Source organism: Callospermophilus lateralis, chromosome 9 (assembly GCF_048772815.1).
Source record: "Callospermophilus lateralis isolate mCalLat2 chromosome 9, mCalLat2.hap1, whole genome shotgun sequence".
Taxonomy (NCBI): Eukaryota; Metazoa; Chordata; class Mammalia; order Rodentia; family Sciuridae; genus Callospermophilus; species Callospermophilus lateralis.
In genome coordinates, this window is record NC_135313.1 from 34,615,765 (window position 1) to 34,636,600 (window position 20,836).

The 20,836-nt window shown below is 39.0% G+C and overlaps 1 protein-coding gene across 4 annotated transcripts in view; it reads right to left on the reverse strand.

Annotated features, from left to right (window-relative positions):
- The window catches only part of Spats2l (spermatogenesis associated serine rich 2 like), a 161,574-nt gene that overhangs the window by 20,647 nt on the left and 120,091 nt on the right, over window positions 1-20,836 (reverse strand). For 3 of the 4 annotated variants that reach the window (XM_076865802.2, XM_076865804.2, XM_076865801.2), the window contains exons 7-8: window positions 14,965-15,171; window positions 13,514-13,649 (exon numbers count right to left, since the gene is read on the reverse strand). In XM_076865802.2, the coding sequence (XP_076721917.1) occupies window positions 13,514-13,649; window positions 14,965-15,171 (343 nt within the window). The remainder of the gene's footprint in view (window positions 1-13,513; window positions 13,650-14,964; window positions 15,172-20,836) is intronic. The other variant, XM_076865803.2, reaches the window with a different exon arrangement.

A 20,836-nucleotide genomic window follows, 5' to 3' on the forward strand; every position in this document is an offset into this window, starting at 1 on the left:
TCAGCAGAGTGCCAGCGCCTTACTGGAATGGTCTCTTTGAAGCATCGTGGCGCCCCAGGAGGTAGGAGCCCTGCTGTCTCCTTTACAAGGCCCTGGCACATGCCCTTCCCTTGGCCTTGAAGACAGTTTCCTTCTCAAGCTCTTCTCTTTATCTGATTAAGTCTTCCTTCCAGTCTTGGCTTGTTCATCACTTCCTCAGAAAGCTCTGACTGAGGTTTTTTTGTATTATTATTATTATTTTTTAATTTTTTTGATACTTGGGATTGAACTCAGGGGCACTCGACCACTGAGCCACATCCCCAGCCCCATTTTTTGTATTTTGTTTAGAGACAGAGTCTCACTGAGTTGCTTAGTGCCTCGCTTTTGCTGAGGCTGGCTTTGAACTCCTGATCCTCCTGCCTCAGCCTCCTGAGCCTCTGGGATTGCAGGCGTGGGACACATGGCGCCCGGCTCTAAGTTTTTAAAAACTTCTGTTCAACTTTATGATCTTAGATTCTCAGGGGTTGCTCGACAAAAATTGCTTGATAGTGACGAATGTAAGAAAAGACAACATTTTCTTTCTACAGCATAACAATGATGAAAATTCTTAACTGGCATATTGTGGTGCTTGCAAATAAATCATGTTTATGTAAAAGTCCATGATTTTGGTCCTGGACAGAATCTAATCATTTAAGACATAAACTTGTGAGTACAAGTGTAATGATATTCACCAAACAAGGTTTGGCTCAGAATCAAAACAGGTAGTTGATGATTGTGTTTGCAAATTGGGTTGGTTTCATTGTTGAAATGTGTGCTTTCCCCACTCATCTTAAATTCTAAGTATTGAATGGTTTTGCTTTTCCACAGGGATCCTGCCTACTTGACAGAAATACAGAACTCTTTAATTGGCTTAGACTTAGGATATATCAAACATGTTCTATATAAACAGAGACCACATAAAACCCATGCTGACCTCACATGTTTCAGACCTGCCCTTTATCCTTCCCAAACCACATCTTCTTTTATCTAAACTGCTTGGATAATAAAATTTTATTTTGTTGTCATAAAAAAGCTTTTATTATCACAGCAATAAGGTGTAAGGAGGAGATTACCATGGCAAAGATTTTATGGTTTATTATATAGTTAATCACGGAGATAAAGTGTCATTTCCTAAAAATGTTTCCACTGTCTTGATTCCTTTCTGTGGGGAACTAATAATAATAGTAATAAAAAGAATCAGAAAGCCTCTTTAGGAGGAATAGATTTATGATTTTCTGCTCTGTGAAAGGCTCATCTTTAAATCTGGAGCCCAAGACACTGAGTGACATGAATGCTTCTTTGGGGAGCTTAGATGAACTGCGTCTGGCCTAGTGTTCTTCAAAAATAAAGATGCTATCAATGATTGGGAGGCAGCCATGATTGATAAGAACTGCTGGTGGATGCTGAGGAATGAAAGCAGAATTTCAAAGGGAATTTAAAGAAATCAGTCTGCAACAACAGAGTTGGATGGTGAAGAGTTAAAACTCAGCCACATCCCACCTCTGAAGCATTTGCCTCAGGGAGACCGGAGAAAGAGAAATTGCCTCGACCATCTGATTCCAGACAATTTTGCTTCAGGACCTTTTGTAGGCAAAAAGTGCTTCAGTTGGTGCTTCATTAACTCATCCCCTGCCAAGCAGACAAGGCAGGCTGGGAGGATCAGGAGGGAGTCAGAGGCTGGCGCAGGGCCTGGCAAAGTGGGCAAGCTGTACAGGAACCTGCATCCCCTGCCTCATTATAAAGAAAGAGAAGACTTGGAAGAAAGGATTCTAACTAATGCTATTGGAATGTTTTACCCTCCTTGGCCTCTACCAAATAGCAGGAGGCATGCAAATGAGGAACAAGTCCTATAGCCAGGCTTCCCATTTCTTTCCCTGAAGAAGAAAGAGTAATGTTAGAGCATTTCTCCCACCCTGGGGTCTGCTCCTTAACTGCACAGGAGTAAGAATTGTGACGCACCTAGGCTTCAGATGGCCCTGCAATGCCCAGTGGCTGCTAGAGGAGTCTTGAACTGGAGACCTCCATTCGTCCTTCACTATCTAGTGCTGAAGGAAGAAGTAACTGTATTGAGAAGTTTAAGGATCTGTCCTTTCCCCTGGGTGAGGGGATCTTGTCCATCAGGTGGAGTGCAGGAAAGCTTCCTCTATACATTCAAGGCATAGTGTACTGCTCCCAGGGGTACCATTTCCAGTCCAACTTCCTGAGTACCCAGTAATTCTTGAAGGAGGGAAAAGTTAGACAGGGTAAGGTTTCAACTCACCCATTTCTCAACCATTATAGCTGTCAACGAAATCTCTTCTTTGGCTTGAGAGCCACAGTGCAGCAAGATGTGTATTCCTAGGGTCAGGAGAACTGAGTTCTAACTACAAATGGCGCTCATGTTCTTGTATGCTACCAATTCCTGGTTCTTTCTTTCTTCACTCTTTCACTCTGTCCATTCCGTCTCTTTCCTATATCCTGTATATAGATTACTGATGTCACCACTCCTTATCCTTCACTTCCTATGTGATTCTGACCACTGAAGTCTATTCCAGTAGAGAAATATCTCTTCTACCTTTCTCTCCACTTCTACTGTCCTTGATTTAACCCTCATTATCAAGCAGTTGGCTACATTTATTTACTTTTTGCTACACTGCTGGAATTCCTGGAATTTTACCTTCTCCTATGTACATTTTTGCATTTAGATCATATAACAACCTGAACTCTTTTCATAACTGGTAAGACATAATGGGATTCTCTTTTTCTGAATGCAACAATGGCAACACATTGATCTTTCCAAAGGTTTCTTGAATTCCAGCATTATTTGGTAAATACACATCAACATACATGTCTATAGTATGCCTACTAATCATGATTATGATGAAGTTGGACTGGAAATGGTACCCCTGGGAATAGTACACTATGAAGCATACTCAATAATAAAAAGCAAAGTGAATATCCCTCTGCCAATGAACAACTGTACTCCATTTACCAATCAGAATGAACCCATTTTATTTCTATTTATCAGATGTAATACATTGTGTGAATATCTTAGTCTGCATATTTTATGTTGGAATCAAACAATGATTTGAAATCACAGTTAACGAATATTGCATTGTACTGTCTGAGGAGTATTTCTGAAATGAGACACATACAGATTTAACATTGAAGACTTTCAACTTTTATAAAAGTCTGGGTTTCCTTAAAAAGAAAAGTTAATTAAAGAAAACCCAAAGTGATTCCTTTTTCTTCTTGCAACTTTTTTTAAATGACAAAGAGTTGCAAAAATCCTATATGTCTACAAATCCTATGATATCAAATATCCAACTGCAAAATGTATATTCGTTGTATCCCTCCATTTAGAATTTTACATATAACTTTGCTTAATAATACAATTTACCTTTGCTAGCTACTTCCTAGTTGGTCTCTTTCAACAGGGATCAATATTCAGGAAAAGCACCTTAACTGTAGTTCAGTTTCTAGGAAAATAATAGGACTTAAGCCCCCATGGGAAAAGAAAGCAAAAGACTCTATCCATGGATTAATTGTCTTATAACACAAGGGTACCATTTAAAGAGCTGAGCTGACATTCTTCTTCACATTTTTTAATTTCATTTTTTTGCAAGCTTATTTTAAAAATTGGAAAATATAGAAAACAGGATAAAAGAAAACAAATTTCAAAATGAAATGAGGCAAAATCCTTCTTTGTCTCCTACGCAAAATAGAACCAACCATTCTAAACACTCCGTTATATTTCCACCCAAAAACATTTTGAGAAAAAAAAAATTGGGAGGGGGTTATCTATGCCAATGCCATCATAGTTACTGAACATAAATAACTTGGGAACAGAAACTGTAAGAGATGTGGAGGTGGAAGAACAATCAGAAATGCTGGTCTACATCTAAACCAAGGCAGCCAGGCCCAGTCTCTATGTCGTTTGGCCTCCTGGAAGCCTCCTGAGTTCCTTGGCTCCCAGGTGAAGAAAGGAGGGGAGAGAACACACCCACCTGGCTCCTCCGGTCTCACTTGCTGCCCTGCTCTAAGTAGTGGCTTTAAAGACCCTTTCCTAACTAGTCAGTATTTGCCACCCTGACTTTTGTGGCTTTTTTTCTGTATGCAGCCAGCAGACCTTCAGCTTTTTTTTTAGTTGTCAATGGAAGTTTTATTTTATTTATTTATTTATATGTGGTGCTAGGATTGGACCCAGGGACTCATACATGCCAGGCAAACGCTCTACCATAGAGCCACAACTCCAGCCCCATAAACCTTGTTTTTTTTTTTTTTTTTAAAGTTAACCTTTATTTTGTTTGTTTATTGGTTTATTGTTGTTTGTTTGTATGTGGTTTCTGAGGATGGAACACCAGGGCCTTACCTGTCCTAGGCAAGCGCTCTCTCACTGAGCCATAACCCCAGCCCCAGACCTTGGGCTTTTTAAGGAAAGAGATTGCCTTAATCCATTAGTATTTTTGGCAGTGCTTCTTCAAGTGTGGTGCTCAGAGCACTTACATTTGTATTCACTAAACTCATTAATGCACACTCCGGGGCCCCGACCCATACAAATGAAATCAGAATCTCTGGGAAGGGGACCCTGATGCTGCCTGTGCACACAGAAGTTTAAGGATTAGAGTTTTGGCACACACTCATCTGCCTACTGAAGGGACAAATGAGGAAACAGGAAGAGAGAGGTAGGAAGAGAGATGGTAAGAGATGAAAGGGGAAGGCAAGCTGGCATCATGGCCATTCTGAATCAGAGGTCCCTTTGCCTTAGTTCTTGCTTCCTCAAGCAAGGAACAGTAAGAGTGATGAAATATCCATGTCTCCTACCTGGGATCCACTGCATGCTAACAGAAAGCTGGAGAAGGATATGTTCTTCCCAGGGTCTGGGTGTAGAGAAACTTCCTAAATGCCACTTGGAAGGGAAGAGAACCAGTCTTAACTGACCATCTATCATGAGCCAGGATAGTGATTTTCTAGAGTGATCTTATGAGTGCATTACCTTGTATATGAATTTTTATAAAACCCCTTGAATGTAATAGCAGTACTCCTGTTTTTAGCTGAGTACATGTTAAGAAACTTAGCCAGCTTCAGGGCTAGAATATGTGCAGATGAGATTTAAACTCTAATCGGTCTTGCTTTACACCACATGCCTCCTAACAAGAGGCTAATAAACCTTGGAAAATGGGACTTTTATTAGACTATGGCCTAGTGAGAAGCAAGAGTTTATAGTCATTGAAAGAGTTATATAAGGAATTCTGTTATGTTGACTTCCTTGCAGTCTTATTGTACAATTTTTTTGCTGTCTTAGCTGACAAACGTCCACAAGGGTTTGTAAGGGTCATTCTGTATCAGTCTAAGAAGAAGAAATAAGCTCTAAGACCCATTCTGAAATTGTAGCCTAGAGTAGCCCCCTTTTAAATGCTATAATGTATTTGATATTTATGCTAACATGTAAGAACAATGTAGTTCATTATATTTTTCCCCAGCAAAACAGATTATATTATAAATTTAAAGAAAGATCATACCAGTACCCTATGGGAATGTACCAGTAGAACAATTTGCTTAATTCCTTCTTATATTTTCACTCTATGATGAAAGCCAACAATTTCTTTTCAGAAGTATGTTACAAGTCTGATTGATTGGTAGCCTTCATTTGCTGAAAAGATTCAGAAATCTTTTCAGATTTCAAGCTGAAACCAGGATCAACCTCTTATTGTGGGTCTATTATTCTGCAAAAGAGGCTGCAGTGAAACAGAATGGACTTCCCATGCCAAGTGTGCAGCTGACATAACGTATGGAGGTAATCCAACCACACGGCTCAGGAAGGCTATTAATATGAGGTGCTATTTATGCTGGTTTCCTGGGACTGAACCTAAACTGAAAAGGCCAGTTTGGTATTTTTTGTATTTATCAACCTGTTCTTCCTTCATGCCATCTGATTCATTCAGTCCTCGTAGTGGCCCTGGGGAAACATCTAATGCAGAGAAAAACCTCAGGGAGAAAAGGAAATAGGAAAAGAGACACTTTCACCTCCAAAGAGTGAGCTATACCTATTTAGAATGACACATATTCACAAATGAGGCAAGATTTGAAATACACAGTACCACAGGGACTGGCCTTAGTCACAAAGTCACAGGAACCTTGAGTTTTTCCGTGTTATATGGTATTTGCCCTTTTCACAATTTCAGAATGGTTCTGGGAGCTTGTTTCTTTTTATTGGCCTGGTTCAGAGTGAGGAAAAGGAGTCATTTTGGGCAATTTGTCAGCTAGACAGCAACAAAAACCATCCATATGGCTCTCTTGAGGCATAAATATATTTATTAGCCTCTTCTATTATTGTCTCTGGGTATCCTTGGCAAGTGCATGCTCTTCCCCACATGGTGTGTTCTTTTAAAGGCTCACATAATATGGAATATTGGGTGTGGAGGGAAGGTACAAGTTTGTTTAATTTTCTTTGTATAGTGCTTTGTACAAGTCACAAGCATGCAGGCACCTAGAAGAACCATTTGATAAGAAAAAAAGGGAGATGTGTCAGAAAGTTGTGTTTGTGCAGGTTTTGATCAATGGGAAGATTGTATTCATTTCTACAGCAGAAGAACATACAGACTTCTTATTAAATTTCTTGTAAAAAATTAAAAACACATTCCAAACTCTTGAATTTATTAAAAAACCAGAAACCAAAAAATACATAGCTTAAACTCTGGATTTTTGTCTTCATTACATGCTTTGTCTCAGGAGCTAGTAAAATCTAATAATTATTCCCGACCATTAAACAGGGAACTGAAAGCACTTAAAATCATCATATAACAAATGCCAAGTGGCTAAAGGGGGTCCTAACATGAGTTCTACTGGCAATCCCATCATAAGCACACCTTGTGGAGTGGCACAGAGAAAAGCATCAATTCGGGATGGCACAACCATGATACCCTGCATACCCTCCATTCCACTGTGTGCACCAGAAATGCTCACTGTTTGGACTTCACAGTGGAGTTTCTCCTCAATTCTTCATGTTTACCTCAACATCGTTCATGACTGAACTCATAAGCCAAGTCCACATGTTGTCATAGCACTGTTTTATGACACAGCTGTGATTCTAGTGTCCTGTTCATCTAATCTATCTTTCCTATTAAAGTGTATATAGTCCATAATTCCAATGATACACCTAAGTGAGAGGGTAATTAAATGGTCAAAAAGTATTTGTTCAGATACCCCTGTGCTATAAGCCATGCAAAAAGACCTTCTGTTTCATTCAGTGTAAACAGCACAAGGGCTGGCACACCTGAGTACACCAGTGGCATTAGAGTACCTGGACATATGCCATGTGTGCCCAGGAACACCAAGTAATACTGATGACTGGCTAAAGCCACAGAAGAATAACTCCAAACAGACCTTAATGGAACAATTCCCCCCACTGTATTTATCTTTACCTGCCTCAGGTCTTCATCCTAATCCTGGTCCCCACTGTGATATTTGATTTTATTGCAAAATGAGGAAAAAAGACTCAGGTACAGCTAGAATGGCTAATGAAAGTGACTGTCTGTCATTAGCTACAAACTTCAGTTCTTAATTTTTCCATTTTCTTCTAAGGACTGAGTTGCATTCTATAATGAAAAGCAGACAAAAACAGCAAAGCCCTCAATTTTCTACACTACAATATAATTGTTTTTCTGATCTCAAGGAGGCAAAAAATGTAATTTGACCTTTAAAACATGTAGCTAGAAGGTTTATGTTTCAGGCAGTATGGAAAAAACATTTCCTAGTACACTGATTGAAAAGAGAAGGCATTACACTATGTTCTTTGAGGTATGTGATTGGCAAGGAAATTCCCTCTCTTATCTCTCCAGTCGTGGCTTCAGAGGGCGGCTAGGAGACAGACAAATGCTCAGGGGTGTTGCAAAGGGAGGAGTCTGTCCTTCCCTCAAGAAGCTGTGGCAGAATAGGCAGCAGGACTGGTGCATTCTTGCCCAGGAGTCTCAGTACTGCTGACACAGGGGCCAGCTAGTTCTTTGTTGTGGGCTCATGGGAGGGAAGAGGGGGCAGGAAGGGGCTGTCCTGGGCATTCCAGGCTGGTTAGCAGCATCCCTGCCTACTAGAAGCTGGTAGCACTCCTTCCTTGCACTTGTGACATGAATGTGGCCAGATCAACTGTCTCCCAAGGGGCAAATTCACCCAATTGTGAACTATTATTCTGACCCCAGACATGATTCCCTTTGTGGGTCCCTCAACCAGTATTTTCAACTATAGATGAACAAGAGAATCACCTTGGTAATTTTTTTAAAAACACCTATTCCTGAGACCACTGAAATCAATATATCTGAAGTGGGGTTGGGGTAGGGGTGGCAACTTGGCAAAGGACAATCACTCTAAGAGTTTTTTTTTTTTTTTTTTTTTTTTAATGATAGTGTACACACATATACTTTGGTATAGAAAGCTGAATATTAATTTATAGGTATCATCTTTCAGTCAATGTTAAGTTAATCACAAAGACAAAACCCAAAGGGCACAGAAAAACCAGGCTATTAGCATTACGTAGAAATCCCAGTATCACACAAAAGTAGCTAGAAGTTTAGCGAGAGAATATGTGTGTGTGTGCGCGCATGCTGCAAGGGGAGGGACAGACAACAAGAATCATGTTGCATGATAAACCTTCAAAAGTGAGGAAAAATTGTTTTATTTGAATTCAAACTAATATGGCTCCAAGCACATATGTTCCAATAATTTTATACTATTTGGGTATCCAAGGTCCAGTGATCTGGGAATATGTGACTGTCACCTATGTTATTCTGAAAGACAACATTCTTACTAGAATTTCCTATTTGGGAGAGCTTCTAAAATTCACATTCTTGAAAAAAGAACATATTTAAAATGTCACAGAGCTGATATCTGTCAGTGTATGGGGTCAACTTGTTTACCTCCCCCAAAATGTATGCTTGGCTACCAACAGGGCTTTAGTAACAAATGAGTGGGATTTGAGGGATGTTGGACAAAATAAACTTATCTCAGAATGACTATTTCTTTATCCTGAAATTCTGGTGTTAGAGTTATTCTTTTGGCTGGGGAGTTTCCTCGGAGCATTTGTTAATATGCAAATATGTCACTTTCAGAGGGAGGAGATATCATCATAAAGATGAGGTCACCAGTTACATAAGGCAAACAAGTTTCAATGGTTAGACAAAAGGAAAGAAAAGGTATATGGGAACAGCAGTACACAAATTCCAGTCTTCAGTGAGGTGTCTCGGTGAGGAGCTCTGGCCTGTAGCGGGCTATAGGAGGCTCACCCCCTCTGCTGTGAAGGAGGAAAGGACTAAGGGACAGAGGCAGAGAAAGGAAAATGGGCAAGAACAGAGGGTTGGGGGAGCTGAAACTCCTGACCTATTTCCAAATTCTGCCTGGGCCAGACCTGGCATTGCTTCAGGAAAAAAATAAACACAAGGTATAGGCACATTCTTGGCTCCTTTCTACAGAACGCTGTGCTTTGACTGATTTCCCTTTCCTATTTGAAAGCAAAGCAGCTTACAAGGTAGCCCTCTCCCTCACTCAGTCTCTGAGACCCTTTTACTCCTTCCTCTCCCCCCCAGCACACATTCCCCCCTCTTAGCCCTGGATGGGCTTCCATTTTCTTTAAAAGTGGTCTTACTTAGACGTTAAATTGACAATAGCACCCAACAGAATTTTTACAGCTAGCTCTGTTTTGGAATACTTTCTCCCCCAACATATGGCAGAAATATCAAGTATTATTATCCTTCCTTGATGTTTTTGTTTTAATTTAATGTTTTATTGCTCATTTTAAGCCTTCACAATCAACTTGGACACAAACACACACAGCTTTGTGGTGAGATGCTAAACTAGTTTGCACACAAAGCAATGAAATCTGGCAGCTACGATTCCAAAGGATGAATATTTTCCAGTTGTGGTGGGAGGCCAATAGTACAGAAGAGAAACCAGCTGTTTCATGTAGTGATGTGACTTTTCCTGTTCCTGTTGCCAAATTAATTTTCTGTTCAGAGGTATTGTGAGAGCATTGTGTCATCTTTGTTACCCTTGCAAATGAGAGCGTTCTAAGTTATGGTCATTTAGCACCAGGTAGCTGAGTCCTGGTTAAATGCCAACTTGGATTTTTATATTTTAGCTACTTAAAGGTTTTCTTCAATAACTGTATTGAACAATGTTCTTCACAGCCTGATTGGGACCGATGGGAACTCAGCTCATTTTACCCTGATGGGTGTTCACTTAGTATTGAAGATGTGCAATTTAGTTGTGTGTAATTTAGTTGAGCAGGACTCATGTCTCAAGCTGACACTTTGGAAGCAGAGTGAAGATTTTTAATTTTTTACCTTAGTGTTTCTATTTATTCCTAAACCACACACAACACCCAGTGAGTATTTGGGGGTCAGAGAATCTGGTGGCCCAAAGAAAGAAGACAATGGAATGCACACACCTGTGACACTGTGGACCACGAGTTCAAATCTGTTCCAGAGCTAGCACTCTTTTTGGAAGACCTGTCTTATATCTTCTAAATCTAGCTATACCTTCTGATGTCATCCTGAGGTTACAACCGTACCTAAATGGGAAGTGCCATATCTATGATTCTCTAGGGTTTGTGATTTCACCAGCAATAGGAAAACTTCTTTGTAAAAATTTCTAAGCTGCCTTCAATTCTGCGACATGATATTTTTCAAGAGCACTCCAGATTCTAAAATTCATCCTGTCTTCCCCCTTAGAAAACGAGAGGGAGGCTTTGTTCAAACACGTCACCACGTAGGCTGGGCTGTAGGCTTATTTGGAGCAGAGGCAAAGTTTTCCACTTGGCAGAAATGCATGCAAATGGTTGATTTAAAAAAGTACTGTGGTTTTATTTTTAAGTTAACACGTATGCAATTATTGTAGGATCATTTTTATTGAAGGTTATAGCAGAAAACAAGTGCTTGGTGTTTACTCCTTTTATAGCAACTGCGTACAGAGAATGTTTGCTGTAAATGTCTTCTTCAGTTTGGAGAAAGAATCCCCTTTTATTATGTAGGTGACTTTTCAACAGCAGTACTGCCTGGAAGAGCTCATTTAGAAGTGATCTTTCCCCACTGGTTTAAAATACAATGGGAAACCAGATGTAGTCGTAAAGGCCTGTAATCCAGCTACTTAGGAAACAGAGGCAGGAGGATTGCAAGTTCAAAGCCAACATCAGCAACTTAGTGAGACCCTATCTCAAAGTAAAACATTTTTTTTTTCCAAAAGGGCTGAGGATGTAGCTCAGTGGTAGAATACCCTTGAGTTCAATTCCCAGTACTGAGGAAAAAAAAACTGTTGTAAATCTCAAGATGTCTCGTGACCCATGTGCTATTCATTTTACTAAGAAGGAGAATGGAATAAAATAAAAAGTACTCAGAACAGCTGGAGAAGAGAGAGGTAATTTGAGGTCATTGCTACATTCAGTCAACTAGTGTGTGAGTCACTCAAGATGGAAGGTATCACGCAGGCAGAAGTCCTCAGAGGAAGGGCTTATCCTAAAATGCTGCACAAACTGACAGAACAGAGCACTCTTATCCAAGCAGTCCCCAATAGGGGTTGGAAAACTGCAACCCCCATGAGCCCATCTGGCCCATTGCCTCTCTGAATTGGCTCTGGTTGCTTCAGGCACAGCAGCAGGCTGAGTAGTCACATAGAGGCCATAAGCTGGTAATGCTTGAGATGTTTACTAGTTGGCCCTTTCCAGATAAAGTCTGCTGATCCTGGCTATGCAGAAGAGGCTGGAAGATGGGTATACTTATAAGTAGTAAAGCAACTTACTTAAGGATAGATTGGAAAATTCATGTAACTAAAAATCATAATAATGCTAGCCTTCATTAGTACAGCATCTTTACCTTCTCTAAGTATTCAAACATGTTCTTGGAGTTGCTTTGAACCATTAGCTATTCTACAATCTGGACAAGAGGGAAGAGTTCCAGTAAGGCCTGACATCAGAACTGGGTCGGGCAAAGGATTCATTACCTAGGGCACCTGTGAAGGTCTCACTGGTGACTGCAGGAGAAGCTTTTCTTTGAAGTCCCTGGTGTCTTTTGCACCCTTAGGATCTTATATGTAGCAGATGGTTTAAAATTCATGAATTTTAGATTAAGTTAGTGTGAAGCTTAATCCTTAGTTTTACACAACTCCACAGTTTCTGTTAAAAAGCACATCAGTATCAAAGCAAAGACTTGGAATAAGAAAAATATGCAGAAGATGTGATCAAATGCTAGGATTATTGGAGGCCAAAGAGATAGACAACATGTTAGATGAGCCTGAGCATCGTGGATATGAGTTTTCTTTATCTTACCTTATTCTTCTTTCTTTTGATGTGGGCATCTTGGTTTTCCTTTGGAAAACCATGCTCTTCAACTCATAGTCCTGGGGGTTGAGGTGTGGGGCTCACCCCACTGCTGTCTGTGTGGTAAGCTTATGACTCTGGCCTGCCTAGTGGGAAGACTATCCCTCTTGCCACAGTGATTGGTCTAGAAACAGGCAGGTGACTCAACCCAGCCAATGGGAAGTAGTCCTTGTTTTTTTTTTTTTTTTTGCTAGAATTACTAGAAACAAATCCCCCTCTTAGATTCCAGGGCTTAAGAGTTATGTAAGTCTGGAGTAGCTAGGGGTGTTACCTTTGCTGCCACATGTAGAGAGCTGCTTAAGAATGAAGTAAAAAATCATGGGAGACATTGAGAAAGGAAATAGGGGAGGGAGAGAGGGAAAGGGGAAAAGATGAGGGAGAGAAGGTAAGAAGAAAAGGGTTGGGGAGAAACTGAGTTCTGATAATATAATTTGGGTTTGAACTAAATTTGCCAAAAGGAATCTTCTTTAATTTTCATGTGCATCAGCTAATCAATTATCTTTTATCTTTAGTGTGACTGGAGTTTCTGTCACTTGAAGTTCAGAGTCCTGCTACACTTCCAGTATTTTCAACATTTTTCTACTAGTAATAACAACCTATACCAACACATATTTCATTTTACTTGTGGACATGCACACAGAGCTCAAAGAAATATCTTCCATCCAAATCAGTTGCAGGGCAGGGCAGGCTGGACAAGACAAAACTACATCAGTTCACCTAGTCTTAAGGATACTCAAGAATAGGATTCTATCACTAGGTTTCCATAAAATGTTTCTTTTTGTTAAGGGAACTTTTCTTATTTTATAATAATAAGGTTGTAAATATTTTGTTTTCTTGGTCGTACTCATGTTATTCATCTTCCAGGTATTTGTCAGCATTATTTGTTCTTTTCTCTATTGAGGTTTTATTCTATATCCTTCATATAATTTTGGGCCAACTTTAAAGTGAATTATGTCTATCAGGTTTCTTCTTGTTCAAATACTTTCTCTTCCTTTTTATTCCTAAGACACATGCTGCTCACTGTAGAGCTTTAAGAAAATCTGCTAGAGTTGTTCTGTAATGTTTATGTATAAAATAAACAATGTTTTCCCTCTGATGCTTTGACAAACTGTAGGTTCAAGCACCACAGATTTATAGTTCCTAGGTCGAATGACTCACCAGTTGTGCAATTCAGCAAACGCAGCTTTGATCTTCTTCACTGAACTATCCACTTCTTCCTTGATCATGACACGGTATCTAGTTAGAGAAACGGTGCAGCGCTGCAAATCCTTCACTGATTTCTCAATATTTGGGCCTGAAATTGATGTCAAGGAAAAAAATAATTGTTAACTTGAGTACTTCATCCTCTGTTTGTGAGATAAACAATAAAACAGAGTAACCAACCCACTGAAAATAGAGATTCATCTTTTGTCTCTCTTAATGGAATAAAAGAAGTTCTGTGAAGAGGATGTGTATAATGCAGAGTGGGTGATTTGTCCAGCTCTTAAGGCTGCTGTTTTTCACCAGTGAGGCCTCTGGTTGGGCCACTTGGGGAGTGCTTGTCTTCTTTGCTCCTCAGAAAGAGGCTCTGATTGTGTTTTACCGCAAGCTGCAGTGTCTTAGAATCTAAAGGCCATTTGTGCTGCTGGTTCTCTCTATAAACACTGCTGTGTGTGGTTAAAAGCCATCAGGGCTTTTAGAAGAGGAAAATGACACAAGGATCAGGAAAGGTACAAATGAGCTAGAGGGAGGATGGAGCCATGGTGCCAGGTACATTGGCTGCAGCCCCGTCCGTCCTGAGCCAGGCCTGTAATTACAGCAGTAGTGTTTAAAGCAGCTCTTTGGGTGCCCATCATGCTTGGTTTCCTGCAATTGTCACCAGGGTCTACAGAGAGTGCGTGGCAAACAGGCACATGGTACTTATCCCAACAAGGGCATGTTTCTCAGAAGAATAAAATCCCCCTCAAGAAAAGTGAGCAAGTATATCAAACTGCACCCCAGGAAATCACAGACAACTGGGGCTGAAGGAGAAGAATATGATTTAATCTTCTGGGAATCAGAAAGGAAATTATTTGGCCCCTTTCATTCTTAATAGGAGCTCTGAGTCAAGTATATCAAAGCTTTAAAAATAATAAAAATCCAGTATGTCAAATAGAAAACCCTCTTTCGGTGTTACATAGTCTGAAAGTTATAACAGAAATGAGTTTCAATGGGCAGGATCATCTCTGAAGGAGACATACCAGACTCTAGACTCATCTTTGTGCCATGTAATTCTAGAACTTGTGTATCTGAGAAACATCAATCCCTTCTAAAAGAGCTCCTGCTTTAACACTTGCATAGTAACTCATTAGGGAGTGAGGTATTTGTGGTGCACTTTTATCCATGTCTGCAAAGAAAGTGGCCACAGAGGGGCAGAGAAAGGAGACGTAATTCCACTTGAACACTCCAGTCCTTTGTTTAACCTGGGAACATAACATCTGCCTTTCAATCTATGTGGATCAGAGAAAGACATGCAATTTCGTGCACATCTCTCTTCACTAAGCAGCATCTTTTGGCAAGTTCCATCATTCTGGCACTTTTCTGTGTGTGCAAAATACGTTGAACCATTTGTGCAAAAGAAATCACTTTACCTCTTTTCTTTGCCAGCTCATCTGGCTTTATTTCAAGATGAGCTGCAGGGGCATTGGACTTAACAGGAGATGTTTTTGCTTTAGGCTTGCTTGGATTACAAGGCTGCTCAGCTGACCACTGTAGGCCATCTGACCTCTCTGTTGTTCCATGTATAGGTTTGGGGTTCCCATCTAAGGACAGTTTCTGTTGCAGTAGTCTGTTGCCTTCTGTAAGAGAACACCAAATAATGACTGTGAAGTGAAAAACTAAAAGCACTGATGATAAAGTGATGGGGATGCTAAGATTTTTGGTTTTGTTCACATGTTATCAATAGTGGTTAAGGGACTGTTTTAATAGAATCCCCAGGAGATTAGAGGTTACACTAGAAAGAAAGAGCCTTGTATTTCCAGTCAGAAGACTTGGGTGTGTGTTTTGGCTCTGGTAATTACTTGCAGAGTGACCCAGGACAAGCCTCTTAATACTCTGAGCCTTGGTTTCCTCACTTGTAACTATCCAGGCTGGTTATTAAGAGGATTACAGGAGAAGAGCATGATCTGCTCCTCCATTCCAGTAAAGGCTTAGGCATCTTAAAGTATGATTTCATATTGAAGCTATAAAAATGTAGCCTTCCTATCTCCAAGGTGCTACGGTAATGTCTTGTGTTATTTTATTCTGAATTAATGAAGGCAGAAGAGTGATTGGAGACAGGGCAAGAATGAAGTGACAACAGGCACTATAATCATTTCATCTAATTTACGGAGAGCTTAAATCAGGAAACATCCTCATAATATCTCAACTATATTTTAAATCCAGGGAGTTAGTCTCTCTCTGGAGCTTTAATAGATGTGGCAATAAATTAGCAGCACGTTGCTTTTGGCATTTTTTAAAGGTAAGTTCCTATGTCGTTATTGATGAAGTGAATTAAATGGCATCTAAGAGCACAAAAAAGGAAATGTATCACCCTTAACATCTTACTACTGGAGAGCTCTGGGTGTGAATAAAGGGAGGCCGGTGTGCTTTTGAAAGCCAGGTTCTTGGAGAAAGCTGAGTTTAGTGGAAAGAATGCTTCCATTAAACTTTCCCACGTCCTGAAGAGTGTTGTAGGCAGGTCTGCACTTTTCTGACCAAATGTGGTGCATGCTCAGGGGGTATAAGCATCTCTTTGAAGCCTGGTCCCCTTTACAGAGTCACCTGCAGGCTACTTCTCTCTACTTCCATGATGCCTTTTAGAAAGTTCACATCTGCGTCTCACCACTGCCTTGCAGAGGCTGTGATCTCCTGGAGGGCAGACACTGAGTCAGAGTCATTTCTGAAGTCCCAGTTCTTATGTTTGGCTTATAGCTTTCTAGAGAATGGTGACTGAATTGAAGTACACTTGAAATGATTTCATTGAAAAGAAATAAGAAAAAAGAAGCACCTTTCCTGACAGCGTCACAATCATTACAGACTGCACCAGGGGAAAGTGCACAAGAATATGATCCCAATCCTTGTCAATTTGATTTTAGACATTAGCTCATTTATGCTAAATACAATTTGACTCTAGTTGATTCCATCATTCATAGCCTACATGTGAAGGAACCACAACATACTTTAGGGGCTGAACGATGAAAATTTACTTAAAGGGAAATTACAGTACACAATGAAGTGTTCACAAAAGGTAATGAACAAAGTTAAATAAAATACCAAAAACAATATTTCCTCTGGTAATGAAACCAATTTAAACAGCAGTATGCAACTTTATCTTTTGTTACACTGAAGTGGAACTTCACCGTAGCACGGTGGTTGTCAAACCTCAGTGTGTAATGACTCTTCCTTGGTACTTATCACACATGCAAATTCCTAAAGACCACCTCCAGAGATCCTGATGCAACAGGGGACCCAGCATTCTGCTTCCCAGGTGATTCTGTTGGAGTGGGCATGGGCGGTATTATCCACTTGATAAACATCTGTGTTAAAACAATGACTAAGTACAAGCTGGTTTCAACTCATTTCCTTTCTAAATCATAGCTGAGATTCAGTCTTGATGAGATATTATAAGTTGAGAATCTAAAACATAGCTCTTTGTGCATAGTGTTGTAAATTAGTCATATTCTTGAAAACAAGGGGACATATATGATAACGTAATAGAAATAATGAGCACAGGTAGAGGAACAAAAATTATTCTGTTAAGAGGCAAATGAATTTTAAACAGAAGACAAGCATGCAAATGAGCAATGGCTCATTACCCTAGAGCTAAAAATATTTTGTTTGTGTATCAGAGAACTGATAATGTGGTTTGGTTCATTTCATCATTTATACAGCAAATATTTATTGAGAAATTTGAGCACCAATATTTTTTTAGGGTCCTGAAAAACTGTATTATTATTGGTAGGATCATTGAACACTAGGAAGGTTTAAATTCTCAAGGACCACTTGGATATATTTGCATACTGGCTGTTTAAGTCTGTCTCAAAATATAGTAAAACTGCAGAATTCTTTCAGATGAATACTGGCTGAGTATTATACATTTCTAACAGAATTACATTCATCTTGACCACAAATCCTCATATTTCTAGTGATAGAAAAATGGGAGTTCTTTCCTGGATATAATAAGTTCCCTTTAATAACAGGAACATCATCAGTTCTCTATCTTTCTGGAGGCAACAAGTAAACTTTGACAGATCATGAGTTGATTGACCTAAGTCTTCCCTGTCCAGTTGGGTAGTCATAAGCTGCACGTGGCTACTGAATATTTGAAATGTGCCTTGTCCAAATTAAGATGTCCTGAACATAAAATATGTATTGAAATTTGAAGGCTTAGCACCAAAAAAAGAGTAAAAAATGTTTTTCAGTCATTTAAAAAATATTGGGACTGGGTGTATAGCTTAGTAAATTAAAAAATAAAATAAAAATATCAATTGCATTCTGAGATATTTTAGATTACTAAATTAGATAAAATAAATTTCTCAATTTAAGTCACCTCTTTCATTATATGTGTGTGTGTATACATACATACATAAACATATATATATATGTTTATGTATGTGTATATATATATATAAAATTGTGGGGGTGTCCTGAGTATTGAACTCAGGGGAAATTTACCATTGAACTACATCCCAAGTTCTTTTATTGTTTTATTTTGAGATAGGGTCTCTCTAAGTTGCTAAGGGTCTTGCCAAGTGGCTGAGGCTGGCCTCAAATTTATGATCCTCCTGCCTCAGCCTCCTAAATTGCTGAGATTACAGGCATGTACCACTGTACCTGGCTATACTTTTCTAATGTAGTTACTAGAAAACATAAAGTTATATATGTAGCTTGCATTATATCTCTATTGGATAGTACTAATATAAATCATAAGAAGCATGATTTAGGTGCTCTACAATGTGTTATCATTCCACTAATTTACATTCTAGAATAAGAGAATATTTATTTTATTCAAGTCTTGAAAAATTCCGTAACTTCTACCTGAGAAAGTAGTGATATATGTCTTGTTATCATAATATGCTTAGTATCTAGTAGATGCATGTTATATACTGAATCACGAATGAATGAATGGATCAATGAATCAGCATTACTTCAGTACTTTGCATAGCTAGGGCCCTTGCAACTGTAAGGAGCCTGGTTTGATATGAGTCTCAGGCTGTGACTTTAATATTCATCAAATACTTGAACCAAAGTGGTTAATCACATCATTGAAAGAAAATTTATCTCTGGAAACATCCAATCTGTTCAGCATTCAATTAAATTGTATATATTTTAATTTAATCCTTGTCCACGTATCTAAAATCAGCTCCTAGAAGCTTATATGATTTTGAATTTAACTATTATCTGAGCCTTCTTTTTATTAAAAATACTTATCAAATCCAAATACAGATGGTATTATTATAACTTAATGAGAATCATTTTGATTTTTGATTCAAATGGACTCAACAGATACATCCAGTGGAGTACCCAGGATGTGGTATCTTGGGCTTATATACAGGAGACAAATGAGACATAGTCTCTCTGCCCTTAACAACTAATTTGTAAAATGTGAAAAACTAAAATAAAAAATTAAGGATCACATAAATCTGAGGTGACCTTTCCCCACTGAACTGTCTTGGCATCTCTGTTGAAAATCAATTGATTATGCACATGGGTCTCTTTCTGGGCTCTGCTCCACTGACGAAGTTATCTAGCCTCACACCACTGCCACGCTGGTTTGCTAAGTAATTGTATCCATATAACTAGTCTACTACTAGGCAATGCGTGTCCTCCAACTTTGCTTTTTTTAAAAAATGTTTGGTTTTTTAGTTATAGGTGGTCACAATATCTTTATTTTATTTTTATGTGGTGCTGAGGATCCAACCCAGCGCCTCTCACATGCTAGGTGAGCACTCTACCTCTGAGCCACAACCCCAGCCCCAACTTTGCTCTTTTTTTCTGAGATTGTTTCATATAAACAATCTCAATATAAATTTAAATCTGATGAAATTTTGGTTTGACTTGTTTTGAATCTATTATAAACCAATTTGAGAATACCTGATATATTAGCAATATAGAATCCTTTGATCCTTAAACATAATATATGATACCATTTACTTGGCTTTTTTAAAAAAAAAAATTATCTTGGACAGGTGTGGTGGCACATGCCTGTAATCCCAGGGGCTCAGGAGGCTGAGGCAGGAGGATTGAGAGTTCAAAGCCAGCCTCAGCAACAGCAAGGAGTTAAGCAACTCAGCAAAACCCTGTCTCCAAATAAAATACAAAATAGGGCAGGGGATGTTGCTCAGTGGTCGAGTGCCCCGGAGTTCAATCCCCAGTACCAAAGGAAAAGAAAAAATTATCTCAACAGCTGTGCAAGGTGGCGCTCTTCTATAATCCCAGCAATTTGGGAGGCTGAGGCAGAAGGATTGTAAATTCAAGGCCAGCCTTGGCAATTTACTGGGATCCTGTCTCAGAAAATAAAGAGGGGTGGGGAATGTAACTCTGTAATAAAGCACCCCTGGGTTTAATATCTAGCACCACTTTAAAAAAAAAAAAACAACTCTGCTTCATTTTACAGTTTTTTAGTCCTGTGTATCTATAGCCAAATTTATTTCTAGGTATTAATTTTAAAACTTTCAATTTCCAAATGTTGATTATTATAGTGCAATAACATGGTTGATTTTTTATATATTCCAAGTTTATATCTAGAGACCTAGTGAATTTCCTTATCAGATCTGATAGTCTTATTTTTATTTTGTTTGATAGATTTCTTAAGATTTTTTCTATATATACAATAATGACATCTGTAAAGAAGTGTAATTTCTTCCTTTCCAATTTTTATTGGACTGGCTAGGAATCCTAGTTCAATGTACAACAGATATCCTTGCATTGTTCTTTCTTCATTTGTTCTTTTTAGATATAATTGACAGTAGAGTGTACTTTGACAAATTATACATACATGGAGTATAACTCCCCATTCTTGTGGTTGTGTAGGATATGGAGTCACACTTGTCGTGTATTCACATATGGACATAGGAAAGTTACGTCTGATTCATTCTATTGTCTTTCCCATTCCTATCCTGCCTTCCTTCCCATCATTCCCCTTTGTCTAATCCACTGAACTCCCTGCATTGTTCTTAACCTTAGGGAAACTGAATTCAATATTCATCATTACGTATAATATTTGCTATAGAATTTTTATATGTTTATCAGACTCGGGAAGTTTTCTTATATTCCTATTTTGCTGGGAGTTTTTATTGTGTCAAGTGATTTTTAAAAATCTACTGGAGGGCTGGGGTTGTGGCTAAGGGGCAGAGCGCTTGCCTTGCACATGTGAGGCACTGGGTTCTATCTTCAGCACCACATTAAAAAAAATGAATAAACAAAACAAAGATATTGTATCCATGTATAGCTAAAGAATATTTAAAAAAATCTATTGGAATG